Here is a 23,114-nt window from a genome sequence, read left to right on the forward strand (position 1 = left end):
TAATGGCGGATTCGGTTTCAGAAATACGAATACGATAGTTCAAACTCAATAACTCTGGCAACTTAAGCTGGGAAACTAGCCTGGTCCAGGGCAGATTAACTCTCAGGCTAAGTCTTAAGTTCAAGCTTAATCACGGTAATGTTAACATTCGCCTGCCGTAATTTGAGTCTATTTTAATTTACTTAACCTCTTAATAATGATTAAAAGTTTATAATCGCTTAATAGTAAATATATACACACCAAATATTTTTAAGGATAGAATGATACTACATTTAAATTTAAACAAGCTATTCCAAATCAAACAAATACAAACTAATCCATTTTAACTATTTTTTAAAATATTTTTTTAATGTTTGTGTTGATTTTTTTTTCCTTTTTATTACAATTTATTTAATATTTTCCCCCAATATATTAATTTGGGTGTACTAATTTTTCGACTGTGAACTCAGATTAGTTAGGTCAAATGATCTTCAATTTACTGTTATGGAGCCAGTTTAAGCGTTGATGTTTAGCTCGGCTCATTGAAGTCAGGTTTTAATCCCGACTTTTCTAAACGACTTTTATGAAACCCCCCTGCCCCCTGCTCACCTACTGTTTATGTCTATAATATTTATATTATTTGCTAATATACCTTATGTGGAACTCTGAATCTGCGTCTCATTTCGGTCACGGATACACACTTTGAGAGCCTTTCTGATTGAAGAAATGAAATACACTGTTTTCCACAAAGGCAACCCGTGGTGCTGAAAAAATATAATTGGCTAAACTGTCATTGGGCAGGTTAAAGGGACCACAACAAAGACAGATGTTCCGGCATGTAACAGACATTTTCAAAGCAGAATTTAGCATTGCTTTTCAGATAAACAAAATTGTTTGGCATGTTTCTTAAATATCTGCAAACCTATGATAGCATTTTAGAAGAGTCAAAAACTTACATACAGCACCATTAACTTACCTTTTATAATTATACATAATTATAAGGCAACAAGTTTGCCCTTTTTAGTGTAGTCAACTAATTGCTTTATACAGTACATGTTAATAATCACATGAGCAATGCAACAGTCTGTGGCCATATTATACTTTCTGATTGGCCATATTTCAATGGGGTTTTACACTCACAGGATTTACATGAGAATGAGGAATGGTGTTTGAGGCTCATTTCCATGTACTGTAGACCTATTAATCAGCTACACATATTTTCATTCTATGACCCCTTTAAAAAATTTAACTGAAACCATGGTGATTAAACCTTGGTGATTCATAAAATGTAAGTCAATGGCTACTGAGTACAGACACAATAAAAAAAAAAACTAAAATTAAAACCAGTGGTTCAGCAAAAGTTCTGAGCTAGAGCAGTGGTTCTCAAACTGGTACGCTTCCTTCTAGTGGTACGTGGAGGAATACTGAATAATGAAAGAATTTTTAAAATACTTTTAACCCTTTGACTCGAACTTAGAATGTTTACTTTAGTTCATCATGTTATCAGATGCTAAAAATCAACCCAATTTGGTGCAGAGAAAAAGGCATGCGGCCGTGGTGCTTGTGGAGCAGATACACACTGAAGACACGCTTTTGCAGACCAGTGGTGTTGTGTTGGCATTTAGGTTACTGCATGCTGCATCATTGGTAAAATTATTATTACAATTTTTTTTTTTTTGTAGTTGTGTAAAATATTGAGTGTTTTTGATATTTAAAGTTATTTGTTTTGATTAATTTGTTACCTCAGATTTAGGCTAATTTATCTGGAGACAGGAGAGACAGAAGACAGAGCGTGTTCGCGGGAGACAGAACATGGACTCAAGCAGCTTTGCCATGCTTGAAGCTTGGAGCTAGAATATATAGCCTAATTAAAGTTAGTCTCTGTGTGCGGTTAACACAAACTCCATGGTCCAATTAAGATGAGATCTCAAATCACAGAAATTCTGCACGTATGAATGGATAAATCACGTATGAATTGGTCAAGCAGTATATTTCTGCATATAATCATCACTTTTCTGACACACGTAGTGTAAAGGATGAGCAGTAGGCAGATCTAATTTCTAATTTTAATATGTAATTCCAAATCATTTATTTTAAAATACAAGTTAATGTTTAGATTTCAAAGATATACAGGTCATGTGTAAATGCAACACATATTTAAAAATGTATCAAAAATAGTTTATATATGAATATGATGACATACAGTATTCATTCATTAGTTTTCCTTTCGCCTTAGTCCCTTCATTAATCCGGGGTTGCCACAGCGGAATGAACCGCCAACTTATCCAACACATGTTTTACACAGCGGATGCCCTTCCAGCCGTAACCCATCTCTGGGAAACATCTATACACACTCACTCACACTCATACACTACAGACAATTTAGCCTTCCCAATTCACCTGTACCGCATGTCTTTGGACTGTGGGGGAAACCGAAGCACCCAGAGGAAGCCCAAGTGAGCGCAGGGAGAACATGCAAACTCCACACAGAAACGCCAACTGACCCAGCCGAGGCTCGAACCAGTGACCTTCTTGCTGTGAGGCGTCAGCACTACCTACTGCACCACATACGCCATGACATACAGTATAGCCTATATTTATGAGGACATTTCCAGGTTTTGATGAATAGGTTACTAGATGTTAATACTTGAATGTGAGTGATGCTTGTCTATGCAAAAATTTAATGCTAGGATAATCTGAATGGATGTTAAATGCGTTCTTACTGCATGTCAAAAAAGCACACTCTCTGGCTCAAGTCCTTTTTTTAAAATAAGCCCTAGTGATTTTTTTTCCATGCGATGCTGTGTTTCTTAGTGAGACTGTGTGTGGGTGAACAATACAAGCCAGTCAGACCAGAAGAACCGCTCCATGTTCACAATTGCCTAGTGTTCGAGTGCACTGGCAGTTAACACTCATCACTGGACTGACAAACAGTATTTCTTGATTTTACATGAGACGTCGCATTTTAAAGACAGCATGTTTAGAATAATTTGAGGGTTCTTCTATTGCAGCCTGTGTGCTTATGTGTTTGTTACTGTAGAAGTTTGTGTGTTTGCTTAGCTTGTGTAGCAGTGTGTCTGTCGTGACCACATTGATGAATACGGTGTGACTGCCCGGGCCATGTTAGAGAACGGACACAAAGAGATCTTTGACAGACTGTAGGGCACGATGATGTCCTGACGCACATGAACCATGAATGAGAACCATTAACAAAAGAGTTATCTGTCAGTCAGCCAAGAAAACGCGACACAAACCAAAAAGTTCATTTTCATAGATTTACCGAGGATTCTTTCATTTCAAAGTCTGTCTGCGTGACCAAAGACACACTCTGCAGTGAACTCCTGCATAATGGAGTTCTGGGTCGTTGGTTAAAGTAATGAGGCATGAAGCATAATGAAGGCAATTATGTGGAGTTAACAGGACTATGACTGGTCTAATTGTTATGAGACAAAACTAAAACCAAAGCATTTCTGACTTCAAACTGAAGGACTCGAAGTTGGACATCATCAAAAGCATCACACAAAGTACATGCATATGGGTCATGCTCAAAAAAAGGGGACAGGTTAGGGCTCGGCGAAAAAAATCAGTATCTATATTTATTGACCGAACACTATTGTCAATAATCGGTAAAAAAAAGATTTGGTATGAAGTAGTGGTGGGCCGTTATCAGCATTAACGTGCTGCGTAAAAATATCACTGTTAATCTATTCTCAAAGTTGGGCTGGGAGCAGGGTCTATTCTATGCAAGCTATGATGACTTTCACCTTGATATTTTAGCGTGGATGTATACCTGACTGGTGAGCCGTCAGACAAAAAAGTGCCCTTCTGAATCAAATCAGCAGGATGCCCTTCTGGATCTTACATTTCGAAGACACTACTGACTATGCTTACATGGACATCTGTAATGTAGTTATTTGCCTTAATAGACAATAATATAATGAAGATGTTTACGTGAAGTGCTTTCATGTAAGAGTTTCCTGTAATTTTGGGTGACTTTAACTGCAGTTTGGCAGTTTCACTTTAACTCATGAACATTTCATTTATGCCCCTATGACAAACTGGGGTATTAGACGCAAATACTAAGGACTGGTGAGATGGTGTGAAGATACAAGATGTGCAGCACCTGAAACTACGGATACTGGAAGCCTGTGCTGACATTTCTCCTGAGGTGTTGCTATCAGTGTGTGAAGAGTGGGAGAAGAGGGTTGCATTGACAATCCAACACAATGGGCAGCACATGAAACACATTTTATAAATGGTCAGAAACTTGTATATAACTCATGAAAGAATAACGTTACGTTTTGCACGCATATGTGACATGATACTGGTAATATCCACTGCTCTATGGATATCTGTTATGTTAATCTACAGAATAAACCTGATTTAACGTCCACAAACCGGGATTGAAGCGTCTTCCTTTATAATTGTTCTGACACGCGGCTGTGCTGATTAAGTGAATCGCTATAATTCATTACACACATGCTCTGTTTTAAAACATTTTAAACTTGTAAAACTCACTCTTGATCACGTTTGATGATGATTGATAATTCTAGCGAACTGAACACACCTTTTATTCCTGGTTGCTTTGCGCTCGTCCTCTGTTGTTGATATGATTATACATGTGACTACCGGGACATGTTAATGCGCGCAGCTGTCAATCAATATTGGTGGGCAGGGGGACCGCACTCCTACGTAAAGTTGCGGTCGATCAGAAAACCACTCCAATTGGTTCACCGTTTTTATGTTGTTAAATTTGAAAAAAAAAAAGGACTGGGTGTGTTTATTTCACCCCAATATGACACTATACACTATACTTTATACACTATACTTACACACGTCTGTCCAAACAGCTTGTAAAGTAGATTTTTCACCATAGGTGCCCTTTAAAAAGTTCAGATTTGATTATTATCATTTATTTTGTTTACAGAGTTTACTTGTACAGAGTTTAAGGGCTCTATTTTAACAATCTAGGTGCAAAGTCCAAAGCGCAGGGCGCAAAAGCATTAAGGGCCTGTCAGAATCCACTTTTGCTATTTTAAGGATGGAAAAATCTGCTCTGCGCTGTGGCGCATGGTCTAACAGGGTTGAGCTTATACTCTTAATGAGTTATAGGTGTGTTTTGAGAATAAACGAATCAGTCTCATCTCCCATTCCCTTTAAGAGTCAGTTGCGTCACGCTATGGTGTATTTGCCATTTACATGGCAGACTTTGTAAGTGAAAAAACTGAGCGCTTCACTAGTGATAAAACAGTTAAACAGACCATCTGTAGCGCGAAAATGAGACAATGAGCCTCCCCATTCTTTACTTTCACTTTCACTCTCTTTTGTGGATAAGGAAACATGTTGTACGCACAGACATTCATTAGCCTACATAATTAATTTTGTTTGTTAAAGGCAAAGATTTGTTTCAAAACTAATTCTAAGCTCAGTTCTAATTTCCAGCAAACGAATAAATGAACAGTAATAACAAGTGTGGTTATATTCAAATACACATGCTATGCCCCATATGGTCCAAAAAAAAGCTTGTTTTTAATAAAACAAATATAAATTTGCAGGTAATAATTAATACTACTATTAATAATAACAACATTATACAAAAGCAAATTGTCATGAATTAACTGAAAAAAGCTCCCATAGATGAAGAAGGCATGAAGGCAGTGGTTTTATACTTATGTAGAAAGTAATAATTTTTGTTACATTTTATTCCTTTTTCATTTGTGAAGATATTTGTGTATTGCTGTTCATCCTGTGTTATTAAGCAATGTGTAAGCAAGACGCACAACTAAAGTGCTCTGTGCTGGACTTTAGACATGCTCTCAGCTGGTCTATTGTGCAGTCTTTTTTAGTTCCTCATAATAGCAATGCACCAGCAATGCACCTTAACACACCTCCTTTTTTAGACCAGAACACCTATGGGCGCACATATGACTGCAAATGCATTTGCTATTTAAACAGCATTGTGCAAAACGTCAAATTGACACTTGCGTCAAGCTGAAACTAGCAAACAACAATTGCGTCACGCTTTGCGCTGCATTGCACCAGGTGTATGATAGGGCCCATAATGTTTTACTGTATCATTATTATTCACAGCTTTAAGTATTTACCATTGCACACATTTTGTAACATTTTATTAAAACTATTTGCCTTAGTAATGTTGGTAAATTAAAATAAAGTGGTTAAATAAAAAAATAATCCTAATATTCCTAAATGTACTGTTAAAAAATATTCAATAATTATCGATACCAAATGATATGAAACACGATATTGTGTTTTTTTGCAATATTGCCCAGCCCTAGGACGGGTCACTCAAAAAAATATCAATGTGTCATTATTATTTACTCTTTCTTTCTTCAGCAGAACACAAAAGAAAAATGTAAATTACAATTTAAAACTTATTGAAAAGGTTGAAATAATTCTGTTTCTGCTAAAATAATCGAACAAAAGTGGCACTGTTTATTGAGAACGACCCAAATGCTTATAATTATATGAGGAAATCATTTCAATTAAGACAGAGTAAGCAGTACTGTACCGTCGGCTGATTGCACAGATATCGGCACAGCTCTCCTATGTACTGAAAAATGGTGACGTTGTATTTCCTGCAGTCATTCCAGAACTGAGAGGCGGAAAACTTCTTCTTTAGAACACAAGTGGCACCTAAATGGCAAAAGCATAGAGGTAGATATGAAACTAAACTTGCTATGCAAATAAATTCAAACATCCAATCTAATACAACAAATGTGAATGTTCAATTGCTATTACAGATCATTAATATGTTCATTCATTTTGGATTCGGTGAAAAAGAAATTAGGTATGATGAATGAAATGTTTCAGTTGCAGGCCCATATCCAGGGTGGTTCAAAAGACCCAACTCTCCAGTGAGAATGTCCCATACATGAGCTCATTTGTCCTATTTTGACTGTTATGCCATCATGAATTGTGAAAATAACCTATTGAAAATGAGACCAAGCAAAATCCTCTTTTGGCGGTTGCTTTCGAGTGACTTAAGCGAATCAGTTTTGGCCAATGCAAACAATTATTTTTCATGAGTCATCATCCAGCTGTGCAAGAAAACACACAATCTGGCATAAGTGATTTCATCTTTCGCTACTGACCTACTCTATTGTTGCTAAATAGAGAAAATGTTTTACAAGTAACTTTTATTCTACATCTTGAAGCTTATTCTTGAAACAAAAATTGACCAGTAAAAAGATGTGAAGCACAAAAATCCACCAATATTAAAATTTATTTGAATACTAATTTGGCTATTGTTGTTATCAATGAATTTGCAAATGTACTTTTTTAGAAGAGAACATAAAGCTCTACATTATTACATATTATTTTATTAATATTATATTTCTAATGATATATGAGTTTTATTGAAAACTTTTTTTTTAGATTTTTAAAACTTTAAATATTTTTGGCATATCAAAAAGTGTGATCATGATGACCACCCAACATGCTAATCCAGCTAAAAATAGTACTTAAAATGGCAATAAAATGCAGCATTTAAATCTCATAATTAAACAGAAAATGAGATGAATAACTGAAAAAGGTCCACTTTTTGAGGAAAAAAGAACCACCCCTGTCACTAAGCTGGCTATGAGCATCAGCGGTATTAGTACACTTATGGCCCGTTTCCACTGAGTGGTATGGTACGATACGGTTCGGTTCGGTACGATTTTATGGCCGTTTTCACTGTCAAAAGGTACCTAAAAGCGAACCGTACCATACCACTTTTTGGGTACCCTTTTGGAAGGGTACCTAGCAGAACAAAAGCGTACCAAAATGCGGAGCAAGACACGCAGCTGAACGCTATTCATTTACAGAGATACGTCACTCACTCGTGCAACAAGCCAGGAGAATGAAAACAAAAGTGCCACCATTTTAAAATACACAGGCGAGACATTACATCGTAATAATATATACATATAATAACGAGCCATGGTCGACCCAAGCTCAAACAAATCTTGTCGTCGTCTTGATAAACAGCTACAAAGCCAAAAAGGAGAGCAGAACTACCTTGTGCCCCGTAGTTGTTTACAAGGCCGTTCAAAGCACAAGCGGTTTCGCTTTCTCGCTTGCACTCGGCACATGTCTATATTTAAAATAACAAACTTCTTGAGCTGATGATAATAATGTGTGTGTGATTACTGAAATGCTTCTGACAGCTGATCCTTTCAGAAACAGACAAACGTGAGAATGATGCGCTAAAAAAACAAAGGAGAAGTGAGACAAAACAAAGGACAAATGATTCTTTCAGCAACCTAAAACATGAACAAACTGCCATGTTTAACTATGTTTAACTATTAACTCATCACCTTTTGGACTATTATGAACTCAGAATGATAGAATTACTTAGAATTAGACAGCTTTACTTTGACATTTTCTTGAGCGAGAATGACATTGACTGAAACTTTCTGTTGTACACCATGCCCACCAAAAAATACCCAATGGTACCTTTTTAGCAGTGGAAACTCAAGCCTGATAAAGGTGGGCCGTACCGCACTGAACCACTCAGTGGAAACGGGCCATAAAAGCAGGGGTGTACAACTCAGTCCTGGAGGGTCTGTGTCCTGGAGAGTTTCTCTAACTTGCTTCACCACACCTGCCAGGAAATTTCTAGTATATCTAGTGAGAGCTTGATTAGCTGGTTCAGATGTGTTTGATTAGGGTTGGAGCTAAACTCTCTACGACACCAACCCTCCAGGACTGAGTTTGGACACCCCTGACTTAAAGGATCATCTTGAAATGCTAAATCAATGAAACCAAACTCATTACAGTGAAGTCATTTTCATTATCATCTAAGGTCAAATGTAAACAAACTGTGTACACTGACTTTAAAAACAGCAGCATTAAGCAATGACAGATGTACACTTGAATCAGACCGATCAATGGTCTCTAGAACAGGGGTCTGTGTTTTGCAAACACTTGGCAATCACTCAAACTCTTTAAATCCAGTACACATTGTTAAAGGAACACTTCACTTTTTAAAAATAGGCTAATTTTATAAACAGTTGCATTTTACCATTTTTTTATCCATTCTGATGATCTCTGACTCTGACCGGAACATTTTAGCTTAGTTTAGCATAGATCATTGAATCGGATTAGACCATTAGCATCTCACTCCAAAGTGGCCAAAAATTTTAGGCAATTTTCATGTTTAAAGCTTGACTCTTCTGTGTTTTGTCTACTAAGACTGATGGAAAATGAAAAGTTGCTATTAGGCATGCGTAATATCTTTGTTCCTGCTGTAGCCATGTTACAGCAACAAAGTATTTTGAATATTAGGCCAGAATGAGAGTATAGTTCCTAGCCATATCAACCTAGAAAATAGCCAAATTTCATTTACCATCAGCCTTAGTACATTTTAGGCAGCGTTGCAAGTACAATATATCTTCACCCAATCAGTTTGTATCTTGGTGTGTTTCTCTACAATATCTAAACAAATATATAAACAAAACAGTGAAACGGAACTGGTTCACGTCACATTCCTTCATTTTCCTTCGGCTTATTCAATTCACCTATAGTGCATGTCTTTGGACTGTGGGGAAACGCACATGACCCCGCAAACTCCACACAGAAACGTCAGCTGACCCAGCCTGGGCTCGAACCAGCGACCTTCTTGCTGTGAGGAGACAGTGCTAACCACTGAACCACGGTGTCGCCCTTCTTACTACATGTGTGTGCAAAAACAAACTGGATTCATAGCCTCCTTTCAAATAGTGACTTGTGACGGGACAACAGCATGGATTAATAAGGCCAAACCTGTAACCATTGACCCCTGGCAACATTTTTCTACCACTTTGTTAAATTATATAAAGGAATTAATGTATAATGCAATCCTGCTATTTAGTTTTTGTTAGTATATACCACCCCCACCTTTTTTTCCCTCTTTCTTTCTGACTGTCAAGATGCTGATAATATCTGTTACACGTTCTTATTTAAACATTTGTTTCATGTTATTTGTCAATGTCTAATAGAAAGTTGATCGCAAAAAAGAGGTTATTATATCTTCTTTAATTGCTTGGAACAACATGAGAGCTAGTAAGTGAAAGAATTAAAATGTTTAAGCGCTCCTCGAAGTCACAATCCTTCGACCTATCTTTGAATTAATTAGACCATTAAAGGAATGTCATTTATTACATTATCACAATATTGCTACATTGGTCACAACTGCAGTTCTGAAAGGTTTAAATAAGACACTTACCTAATTCAATGGTCCCTCCAATGCCTACAAGTGAGGCAGCACTGTGATACAAGGGAAGTGGTGTATAGATGACATCATTTTCTGTACCGCCATATGCCCAAAATCCACCTGCTGCCTTCAGGGACTGCAAATGGGTGATGACTGCAGCTTTTGGTAGCCCTGCAACAGTTAACACACCATAAAAATACATAAAAATCCAGTTCATGCAATCAAAAGTTAATAACAACTAGATGATTTCATTCATTCATTCATTTTCTTTTCAGCTTAGTCCCTTTATTAATCATGGGTGGCCACAGCAGAATGAACCGCCAACTTATCCAGCATATTTTTTACGCAGCGGATGCCCTTTCAGCCGCAACCCAACACTGGGAAACAACCACAAAGTATTCATAGTGCTTCACTTTTTTATTTAGTTTATAAAATCATTTAGTGGGCAGCACGGTGGCGCAGTGGGAAGCACGATCGCCTGACAGCAAGAAGGTCGCTGGTTTGAGCCCCAGCTGGGTCAGTTGACAATTGTGACTGGAGTTGGCATGTGGTATACAGTGTATCCAGAAAGTATTCATAGCGCTTCACTTTTTCCACATTTTTTTATGTTACAGCTTATTCCAAAATTAATTAAATTCATTTATTTCCTCAAAATTCTACACACAATACCCCATAATGACAATGTGAAAAAAAGATTTTTTGAAATTGTAGTAAATTTTAAAATAAATAACCTGAAAAATCACATGTACATAAGTATTCACAGCCTTTGCCGTGAAGCTCTAAATTGAGTTCAGGTACATTCTGTTTCCACTGATCATTCTTGAGATGTTTCAGCAGCTTAATTGGAGTTCACCTGTGGTAAATTCAGTTGATTGGACATGATTTGAAAAGGTATACACCAGTCTATGTAAGGTCCCAGGGTTTACAGTGCATGCCAAAGCAAAAACCAAGCATGAAGACAAAGGAATTGTCTGTAGACCTCCGAGACAGGATTGTCTCAAGGCAAAAGGCTGGGGAAGGTTACAGAAAAATTTCTGCTGCTCTGAAAGTTCTAATGAGCACAATGGCCTCTATCATCCCTAAGTGGAAGATGTTTGGAACCACCAGGACTCTTCCTAGAGCTGGCTGGCCATCTAAGCGGAGTGATCGGGGTAGAAGGGCCTTAGTCAGGGTGGTGATCAATAATCTGATGGTCACTCTGTCTGAGCTCTAGCGTTCTTCTGGAGAGAGGAGAACCTTTTAGAAGGACAACCATCTGTGCAGCAGTCTACCAATCAGGCCTCAATGGTAGAGTGGCCAGACGGAAGCCACTCCTTGCCTGGAATTTGCCATAAGCCATCTGAAGTATTGAGCAGAGGTTGTGAATAGTTTTTCAGGTTTTTTATTTTTAATACATTTGCAACAATTTCAAAAAATCTTTTTTCACATTGTCATTATGGGGTATTGTGTGTAGAATTTTGAGGAAATAAATGAATTTAATCCATTTTGGAATAAGGCTGGAACATAAAAAATGTGGAAAAAGTGAAGCACTATGAATACTTTATGCATGCACTGTATACTGCATGTCTTTAGACTGTGGGGGAAACTGGAGATACCAGAGGAAACCCTTGCGAACATGGGAAGAACATGCAAACTCCACACACAAATGCCCACTGACCCAGCCGGGGCTCAAACCAGCGACCTTTTTGCTGTGAGGTGATCATCCTAACCCACTGCACCACCGTGCTGCCCACTAAATGATTTTATAAACTAAATAAAGTATAAGGGTTTGCACAAGGGCTCATGAAAGCTTCTCTTGAGGAACAATGGTATAACTCCTTTTTTTTAATTAAACAATCACATTCACTGTCTTAAAAAAACTGTCGTAGTGCTCTTTTACTCGTTGTGAAATGATCCTGTTGAATAAAGCCATTAAATTTGGGTTTTTCTGTTTGTTTGTTTTTTTAAACTAAAGTATTCTCATAGCTTTATAATATTATGGAAGAACCACTGATGACACATGGACTGTTTCATATTGTTCACAGTACTTTTCTGGGTTTTGAATGTTTCAGGACCCTTGCTGTCTATGGAAGGTCAGAGAGAGCTTAGATTTCAAAAATATCGTAATTTGTGTTCCAAATATGAACGAAGGTCTCAATAATTTTCATTTATGGGACCTTTAAACTAATCTAACAAAGGAAATGCCTAAAATAAGGTGGTTTTGAAATAGCTTAATCAGAGCCCAGAGACAAACAAACATACAAACAAACAAGGTACACATGAGATCCTAACACAAGATTGAAAAGTGACTATCATAAGCAAGAATTAGTTGAGACATCAACACACTTGTGCAACCAGGCTTTTTTACTGTTATTTTTGTTTGTTTCAAGTTTTCAAGTTGCCCTTCTGGACAGGACTAGTTTTAAAGGGGGTCATCAGAGAAGTTTCTGTTTCACAGAAGTACTTACAGAATTTAATCTGAATCTGCATTGTCTGTGCTTTTACACAGCCACTGTAAAAATTACAAATTACTTCCAAAACACTGCAAAGAAATAAAAAATGAAATTTACAAGAAGAGCCTTTTCAACTGTTAAGATTGGCTACTGCAGTGTCAGGTAAGAGCAATTTCATTTTTGCATTCAATTACATAAATTATGCATTCATTCATTCATACATTCATTTTCTTTTCAGCTTAGTCCCTTTATTAATCAGGGGTCGCCACAGCAGAATGAACCGCCAACTTATCCAGCATATGTTTTACTCAACAGATGCCCTTCCAGCTGCAACACAGCACGGAAACATCCATACAGACTCATTCACACACATACACTACGGAGAGTTTAGCTTACCCAATTCACCTATAGCGCATGTCTTTGGACTGTGGTGGAAACCGGTGCATCCGGAGGCAAACTTCCTACCCACTGCACCACTGTGCAGCCATAAATTATACATTTATACATTAAAACATTTGTTTCCAGTGGGTTTATTATATTATATGATATTTCAATATTATATTTATTATCACAAGTTTAGTTTTTGTTATATATTTTTAATCAAATGATTACAAAACTATAAATAAGAGGATTTTTTACATACTTAAATGTACTTAAATGTTATTTAATTTCCAAATACATTTGATCATATTTCAAAAAGTGTGTTCAATCGATAGCAGTTTTTTAAAACTCGAATATTATTTGAAAAACTAGTCCTCGGCTAGGCTCTAGTCACTTTAATTTTGTTGGTTTTAATGCATCCAAGGTGGAAAAAGTGCTAATATTTTACCAATATTTCCAAAAGCTGATACATTAATACATTTAAAAAATAATGTTTGCTGTTTGTTCAAACTACTTAAAATGAGCTGAAACAACACATTTCTTGAGCTTTATTATGAAAATTAGTAACTGTTTCATGTTCAATTTCTTAAAACTAATAGTTTAACTTAATTGCTTCAAGTTGTCCCTACTCAAATCGATTGTGTGGAACCCAGCATTTTTTTTACAGTGTAGCGATGTGTAGACCTTTTCTAAACTCTGCATTTCAGGAAATCAGGAAGTCTTAAAGCAAAGATATTATTACTTGAACCTTGTAAACTCAAAACCAAAACAAATCTATTTTCCGGGAAGTTGCATGGCAGGCAGTCTTTCAGACTAAACCTTGCAGTCGTCCAACATGAAAAAGATGACTAAGACAGAAACTAAAGTCAATAATTATTTTTACTGTCCTCATCAAAAGTGAGTAAAAAAATGCAGTGTAGTAACTAAAATGAAGCTTTATTTTTGAATAACTGACCAAGAAACGGATGTATTGTTACATTATGACTCTAGCTTATGATTATGATAACATGCATTTTACTGTATGTGAGATTTTATACTTGCATTTTGACAAAATATATAACAGGATACACAGAAAAAGTCACTAGAAAATAAGCAGACATTATTTCTTCACTATAGAGCTACTTTAATAGTGTATTATTTCTTTTTCAGAGCACAAAAAACATAAATGATGCAGAATCAAAATGAACAACAACCGGGCTCCCAGGTATTTCCTGGGGATTCTGGAGGTAAATTACAGGGTTTGATAAAAAGTAAACCAAAATTGAATGAATAAATTTACATAAATCCTTGGCCTTTTGTTATGCCATGCAAGCCAGCACTTCATGAAACTATATTAGAATAGCAGCTCACTCCAACTCACCCAGAAAAGCACACAAGTTAACTGAATTCCAGATTATTAGAAACACAACATAAAATGAAACGGCTTTATTAGCCGTTTTATCACCGGCCACTTTATTAGGTAACCTATCCAACTGCTCGTTAAAACAAATTTCTAATCAGCCAATCACATGGCATCAGCTCAATGCATTTAGGCATGAAGACATGGTCAAGACGATCTGCTGCAGTGATTTAAGTGAGCGGCAGTTCTGTGGGCACAAATGCCTTGATGGCAAAGTTCAGAGGAGAATGGCCAGACTGGTTTGATCTGATAGAAAGGCAACAGGAACTCAAACAACCACTTGTTACAACAGAGGTAAGCAGAAAGCATCTCTGAATGCACAAACCTTGAGACGAATGGGCTACAGCAGCAGAAGGCCACACTGGGTGCCACTCCAGTCAGCTAAGAACAGGAAACTCAGGTTACAATTCGCACAGGCTCACCAAAATCAGACAATAGAATATTGGGAAAACATTGTCTGGTCTGATGAGTCTCAATTTCTGCTGCGACATTCAGACGGTAGGGTCAGAATTTGGTGTCAACAACATGGAAGCATCGATCCATCCTGCCCTGTATCAATGGTTCAGGCTGGTGGTGTAATAGTGTAGGGGATATTTTCTTGGCTACACTTATGACCCATTAGTACCAATTTTGCATTATGTCAACGTCACAGCATACCTGAGTACTCTTGCTGACCATGTCCATCTTTTTATGACCACAGTGTACCCATCTTCATAAGCGCTTAAACCTGCACATAACTAACGTGCTCTGTGCTGGACTTTAGACCAGCTTTTACTTGGTCGATGGCGTGGTCTATTTGAGTTCCTCAAAAAACCAATGTGCCAACAATGCGCCTTAACACACCTCCTTTATAGACCGGCACACACACAAAGTGGTGCAAATGGATTTGTTATTTAAACAACATGAAGCAAAATGTGAAAATCAGGGTTGTGCTGGTCTGAAAATACTATAGCAACAAATTGCAGCAAACACGTCTTGAGCCTTATTGCGCTGGGTGTATGATAGGGCCCAGTGTCTTATTGTGTGAACAGTCAAAATATAGAGGAAATATGTGTTTTTAGACTAAAATTTATATGTGTGGACATGGCCTAAAGAGCCCAAAATGCTTTGTTCAGATGGCCCAGTGCAATGTAATTGACCTATCAGTTCATGTGAGAAAGTAAGCCCCCTTATCATAATCAAAACTATCATTCGGCTATTTCATTCATTCATTCATTCATTTTCCATCAGCTTAGTCCCTTATTTATCAGGGGTTGCCACAGCGGAAGGAACCGCCAACTATTCCAGCATGTTTTACGCAGCGGATGCCCTTCCAGCTGCAACCCAGTACTGGAAAACACCCATACACTCTCACATTCACTCACACATACACACTCATACACTATGGCCAATTTAGTTTATTCATTTCACCTATACTGCATGTCTTTGGACTGTGGGGGAAACCGTAGCACACAGAGGAAACCCACACGAACATGGGGAAAAGATGCAAACTCCACACAGAAATGCCAAATGGTCAAGTCGAGACTCAAGCCAGCGAACTTTTTGCTGTGTGGCAACAGGGCAAACCACTGAGCCACCGTGCCACCCTCTTTCGGCTACTTATTGTTTAGAATTTCATTCATTCATTCATTCATTCATTCATTCATTTTCTTTTTGGTTTAGTCCCTTTATTAATCAGGGGTCGCCAAAGCAGATTGAACCGCCAACCTATCCAGCACATGTTCTATGCAGCGGATGCCCTTCCAGCTGTAACTCATCACTGGGAAACACCCATACACTCTCATTCACACACATACACTACGGACAATTAAGCTTACCCAATTCACCTAAAGCGCATGTCTTTGGAATGTGGGGGAAACCGGAGCACCCGGAGGTAACCCACGCAAACACTGATTAGAATTTTAATATCAATAAAAAGCAATTAACTGACAGAGATTGGAGAGAATATACAAAATCCATTTGGGTTTTTCCAATCTAGAAATATGAAAAATTATAGTTCACCTAAATCAGAAAATTTAAATAGCTAATTTACTCCTTTTTTATTCTTCAGTAGATCATTTAAGATCATTTTAACTTAAAACAGTAGTCCTTGATGTTTTTATACTAAAATGTATTAGTGAGAACATGGCCTAATAAACCCAAAGTGTTCTGTTCACATGACCCAGTGCAATGTGATCAAAACTATCGTTCAGCTATTTATTGTTTAGAATTTCAATATCATTTCCCAGTATGGGTTGCGGCGGGATGGGCATCCACCATGTAAAACATATGCTGGAATCGTTGGTGGTTCATTGCACTGTGGCAAATCCTGATAAATAAGGGACTAAACAGAAGGAAAAGGAATTAATTATAATATCAATAAATAAAAAGCAATTAACTATCAGCGATTGAAGAGAATATACTAAATCAATTTAGGTTTTTCAGATCTAGGAATATTTCAAATTATAGTTAACCCAAAACTGAAACTTTAAATGGTTAATTTCCTTTTTTTTGTCTTAAGTGGATCATGAAAATTTTTACTTAAAAAGTGGTCCTTGATGATTCATGAAATGCAAGTCAAAGCATTTGAGCACTGGAATGCAAAATGATTATCTGTGGGTACTGAAGTTACTGAAGTAAATAGATCAGTCTGTACAATAAACTGAACATTATTCACAGCCTCATGACCTTTAATCCACAGCCTCTGCAAAAGCTTTTGAGTGTGTTCAGGGCAGTCCAGAACATTTATCGTACTGTGTCGTTACGTGTATGTCATGTATGAGAAATCTTGCGCTCTAAATTTTTATGAAACATTTGCAGATGCTGTGGATTAAAGCTATCTTTGTACAAATACTTTTTGTATTTAGTGTATCAGTGTTTGCTACAGGTATTAATTCTGTTTCGCTTGCAAGAGTTTTTGTCTCTAAAAATGCCACTGACTTGAATTTTACGAATTACCAAGAACCATAGTTTCTGTTACAAATTCTCATTAATATTTAACCTTCTAGGGCTTAGTGGCCACATAAGTGGACTGCAAATTTTTGCTTTTAAGTGGCTATTTAAAATACTTTGAATGTTTTATATTTTGTTACAGACAAACAGTGTCATCCTGCAACTGTTTTGCAGTATATGAAATGTCCCAATCACTATTTTTTATTGTCCAAAATGGGCAAAAAATTTTGTTTTTACTCTATGATAGTCAAAACATGTTTTAAAAAATATGTATGTGTTATTAATGCATTAAAAAACTGTCAGGAAAAAGTGTTTTATGGAAATTCGGACCACAAGTCCACATATATGAACATTATTTTTCTCTAAAAGTACATCATATCAAAAGATGGTACTTAGGTTTTATTCTAATTAGGTTCTAATAAGCCCAAATAGCAAAGAGAAATAATAAATGCATGTAAAAAAATCTTATTGTATGGACTCCTGGTGAGTAAATTAAAAGCAAATTTCCATTTTGTGTGAACTACATCTTTGAAATGACAGTCCACATAATATCGAGAATTGGCCTTGCATTGAGAATTGGGCCTCAGGGCCATAACCAGTCGACCCTGAATTCTCTACCACTAATCATACACTGAACCAGTTAATCAAGGTGTATGGATCCTCCTAAAAACAGAGCTGTAAAGAAATGTTCTGACACAATGGAATTCACCCAGATGAAAAAAAAATAAAGCTTTCCAGTTTCCACATACCAGTTGTGCCTGAAGTGAAGATGTAGAGAGTGGGGGTTTTGAGACAGGAGACGGACCTGCGCTTTGCTGCAATTGGCTCCTGTGAGGATTTCTCAATTTTATCTAGCAGGCTGTGGACCCCAGGATGAGAATTTTCATGACACAAAGACCAAACTGTGATATTGTCCTCCTGGAGACTGGGAAGAATATCCTCTAAATTGTCCAGAAGATCTACAAGAACAATAAATGTGTCATAAGTAATTGAAATAACTATTAAGTATGATCATACTGTATTTTTTGCACAATACACTGTTTTGCATCTGCACAACTCTGGTTTGCACTCGTTGCCATGTCCCCTTAAGCGTAATAGTATTGTTTACACATTTGTCTTTTTCTTGAATTGACAATAAAGCTAACTTTGACTTTTATTTAACAGAAACTATTATAAATGATCATCACCTACCTATTCATAGTTAAGGACTAACCTCAATAAATGTATTTAACACCCAATTCCGGCTGTTATTTCATGTGCTGTATAGCACTAGACTCGATTAGTTGGCTTTACTTTAAAAAGAGAGCTCGTTGGAAATTTTGTAATTATTAAGTAAACAAACTATTTGCATAATTATAAAAGTCAAGCCAATGGGTTTACTCACTTTTTTAAAGTAACTAATTGCTTTTTCCAGTGTTAATACTAACACAGTGTTATTAATAAATTAGCATTCTAACTTATAATTGTGGAAAAATAAAAAGCATTCAGCAAGGACAATAACTTGAATGTTTGAGAGTGTTTATAATAATTGTGTACTGTAAATGTACAGTATTCAGCCTGCATGCCTTAAGACAAAGTCTTTATCCAGCCTTATCCACTGACCTGCAGACCTACTTAATAAAATAGCCCAGCACCTGTAGACATAACCAGTGTCATAAGTGAAAGATTAAAAGGTCTAAGTTCAATACTAATATATAGATAAATAATATTTTAGATAAAGATTTAATTTCTCTCGGCTAGTGACAGTTATTCATTCATTCATTCGTGAGTCTGCAATTATTATTGTCCTTTGTGTGTTAAGCATTAGTTACTGATGTGTTTGTTTGTTTTTTGTTTGGTAATTTGTGTTTGTGTACGCGTTTATGTGACATATCAGGACAAACATGTGTATAATGACATCGATATGACACGAGTAGCCTATTAAAATAGGAAAAGGCTTATAAATTATACTGAATGTTGTGATGTTTTTTCCAGAAAATAAAACTGTAGTTTCCTGTAAGGGGTGGCGTTGTGTGTAGGGTAGGGTAATAGACAATACAGTTTATGTAGTTACAAAAAATCAAATCATCAAATATGCGAAACATTGTGCTTGTTTGTTTATACTTTTATGAAGTTGTCCCTGTCAAAAATCAGGTTACCTGCTCCGACCACCAGTTGTTTGGCCCCACAGCAGTTAAAACAGTGTAGCAGCGACCTGGATTTGATGTTCGTGTTGAGAAACGCCACAGCACAGCCCAGTTTACAGAACCCGAACCAGACCGAGATGAAATCGGGCTCGTTGTTCATGAGGAGCGCGACCGTGTCTCCTTTTTTCACCGTGTCTTGAAACAAGCGCGCGACCCTGTTGCTGCGCGCCTCGAGCTCTCCATAGGTGTACGTCACTCCTTCAAAAATCACAAAGGGTTTTTCAGGAAACCGCTGTGCTTGATGAACAAACCTGTCTATGATCGTTACTATCTGTGAGGTCCTTTTGTAAATTTCCAGACGCGCTCCGTACCGTATGACTTTCATTAAATAAAGAGCGTCTTTCCAGAAGTATGGAAAACACAGGCGCTGTGCGAGATGCGCGGAGAGGATTCCTGTCAGCAATGCCGCGATCCATGACAACATCTCTGGAAAAATAAACACGCACAGACCTGGTTAAAGCTGTCAAACCGTTGACATTGTTATAATGGTTCGGGTTAAGTTGTTAAATGGATGTTACAAAACGCCTCCGACCACTGTCATCCTAATTTATGCAACGCCCTCTGTCACGTGACTGTTGTTGTACAACCGACCTCGTTGGTGGGCGTGTCGTCTGGGCCACGCGCTCGTTCCTGTTTATCAGGCTGTTAAACTGTTAAACGGTCTACTGTACGAGTTACTATAGTAACAGGGCGTGTCCCATAGTTTAATAAATCCACGCCTATCAGAGAGAGAGAGAGAGCGCGCGCTCGGATGTTTATTTACTGTACCCGCTCGTAACTGTGGAATGTGTGCAGACTAGAATATAGTAGAGTATGTGCTACAACTGTATAAACACATGAAAATAATGTAAAGTGTGTGTGGATGTTTACGACATTTGCCCATTCATAGTTCTTACACATTATGCAAATAATTGTTTGAAAATATGCCTAAATCATTTAGCAAAATAAATAATTTAGCAGTATTGTTTTGACAGTTGTGAGCGAGGTCTTAGCATTTTGTTGATTTTTGCTGAATATAGCCTACAGTTTATTAAAGGTTTGGTTAAAAAATAATTGCAAGTATTAAATTTTTTGGAATGCTTCTGGGGGGATTAAAATGTCAAATGTAAAGATTTACGAGCGCAGATGAGTAAGAGCTTATCATGGTTTTCAAGTTTAGTGTCATATGAATATGTAGCCTACTTTATACTATGGAATAAATGAAATAATTCTCTGTATTTGCTGAATTTACAAGGTATGTTTAAGTAAAATTATAATATTGGTTTGATTCTAGTTAATTCTATTTCAAATGTCAAATAAAAAGTTAATTTTATTAAAGGGATAGTTGAAAAAATACTGTTATCATTTACTCATTCTTTATTTGTTTCAAACTATTAACTATATAATTTCTTAATTCTGTTAACCCAAAATGAGATATTTAGAAAAATTATGAAAACCTGTAACCATTGAGTTCCATGTGTTTTCCTATTATGCGAAGTGCATACAGTATACAGTGTTGACGCATAAAAAAGGTATATATATACATATATATATATATATATATATATATATATATATATACATACAGTTCAAGTCAGAATTATTAGCCCCCCTTTTGAATTTGTTTTGTTTTTTTTAAATATTTCCCAAACTATGTTTGAGGAATCAGAGCAAGGAAATTTTCACAGTATGTCTGATCATATTTTTTTCTTCTGGAGAAAGTCTTATTTGTTTTATTTCGGCAAGAATAAAAGCAGTCAAAATTATTATCCCCTTTAAGCTATATTGTTTTTTAGATAGTCCTAATTACCCTAACTTGCCTAGTTAACCTAATTAACCCAGTTAAGCCTTTAAATGTCACTTTAAGCTGTATAGAACTGTTTTGAAAAATATTTAGTAAAATTTTATCTTACATCATGGCAAATATAAAATAAATCAATAATTAGAAATGAGTTATTAAAACTATTTTGTTCAGGAATGTGTTAAAAAAAACAGAAATTATTATTAAACAGAAATTGGGGAAAAAATAAACAGGGGGCTAATAATTCTGACTTCAACTGTATATATATATATATATATATATATATATATATATATATATATATATATATATATATATATATATATATATATATATATATATATATAGTATTAGTATAAATATTAGTAATAATATTTGAGCTACTTTTTTAAAAAATGTAACTCGAGTTACTTTTAGTTGGGGATGGTCTCAATGGACAGTGATTTTACAGAACTAAAAATACCATAGCAAATACCAAAGTACCAAACACATTGTTTTTAACTTTCATTAATCTGTAAATACGGCATCTATAGCATCAGGAAGTTCTCAGAAGGTAACCTTATTACTTTTTACTTATTTTTTTTTTAAGGTAAACAAAGGTGTTATTAAATGCAGAGCTTCTCTATTTAAAAAAGGAAAAGAAAACAAATTCAGAAAGAGATCAAGCCTTCAGGTATGAAAAAGTAAGTGAAAAGTAATGTAACTCATTACTTTACATAAAACGTAAATAAGTAATGCAACTAGTTACTTTTTTTTGAAGTAAGTCAATATTGTAATGCGCTATTTCAAAAGTAACTTTCCCCAACACTGACGGTTACAGGTTTTCAGGATTCTTTAAAATATCTTCCAGATGAAAGAAACTCATGAAGGTATGCAAGCACTTAAGGGTGAGTGAGTAAATTTTCTTTATTTATTTGTGGTTAACTAATCTTTAATTGGATTAATTCCTTTTCAGAAAGTGAAATACTAAAACAATTAATTTCTTAACTTGTTGTTCTATCTAAGCTATCTAAAAACAAATGTAAACATGTCTGAGAACACAACCTTTTGATTTTTAAATTTGAATATTTTTCAAAAACTGCTCTAAGTAACAGCTTTATTATTTACATTTTTGAAAAAAAGGCATGAGTAGTTTACAGGATGTAAGAAAACTAAGGTTTTACCTGTAAAATACCATTATACTTCTTTTTGTTTGTTTGTTCTTACAGTTGTAGCCAATGTAATGTCGATTTCAGTAATTATCTTAGCAGATAGATAGCAATTCACTGTGTCTGTAGTATTGTTTAACAGCAGCAAAAATATTTGAGTAAAATATTAATGTCTTCTTTCAACTAGATTAAATGGTTGATCCGTCCATTTGTGGACACACAGCACGAATGACAGTTTTCTGACAGGGTTTCTTCTTTGTGACAGCCTTTGTTTTTGTCCTTTATGAATGGCATTTTGTTCGCATCCAAATGGGTTTTGTGTTACACTGGGCCAAGGACTGCAGATTGTTATCATGCAAATGACAGTGTTGCAATGGCGACCCTGTTCTTCCATTCATTCAAAAGAAAAAGCTGCATCTGTGCTCTTCAGATATACACACATAGTAAATTACTTTTAAAGTAAATTTACACTATGTTATCATACAGTTGGCAAATCCTTTGTAATGCTTACTTCTAACACCAATCAAACTTTTTATTTTATAAGATTTCAGAATTAAAAGAAAATATCTGTTAGTACTAGGACTTCAGTAATGTTCCTAATAAGACGAAAGAACTTAACTTTAAAATTCTTCATAATTACAATCCCTGTAATTCTATCTAAAATTAATATCATACAGTTCTTC

The 23,114-nt window shown here is 36.0% G+C and overlaps 1 protein-coding gene across 1 annotated transcript in view; it reads right to left on the reverse strand.

The window, feature by feature from the left end:
- The window catches only part of slc27a6 (solute carrier family 27 member 6), a 54,261-nt gene extending 34,207 nt beyond the window's left edge, over nucleotides 1–20,054 (reverse strand). The window contains exons 1-4 of the mRNA XM_056466633.1: nucleotides 19,456–20,054; nucleotides 18,067–18,276; nucleotides 10,187–10,345; nucleotides 6,509–6,633 (exon numbers count right to left, since the gene is read on the reverse strand). Of these exons, the coding sequence (XP_056322608.1) occupies nucleotides 6,509–6,633; nucleotides 10,187–10,345; nucleotides 18,067–18,276; nucleotides 19,456–19,927 (966 nt within the window). The 5' untranslated portion in view covers nucleotides 19,928–20,054. The remainder of the gene's footprint in view (nucleotides 1–6,508; nucleotides 6,634–10,186; nucleotides 10,346–18,066; nucleotides 18,277–19,455) is intronic.
- Nucleotides 20,055–23,114: the final 3,060 nt, after the last annotated feature.

This window comes from Danio aesculapii, chromosome 10 (assembly GCF_903798145.1).
Source record: "Danio aesculapii chromosome 10, fDanAes4.1, whole genome shotgun sequence".
Classification (NCBI taxonomy): Eukaryota; Metazoa; Chordata; class Actinopteri; order Cypriniformes; family Danionidae; genus Danio; species Danio aesculapii.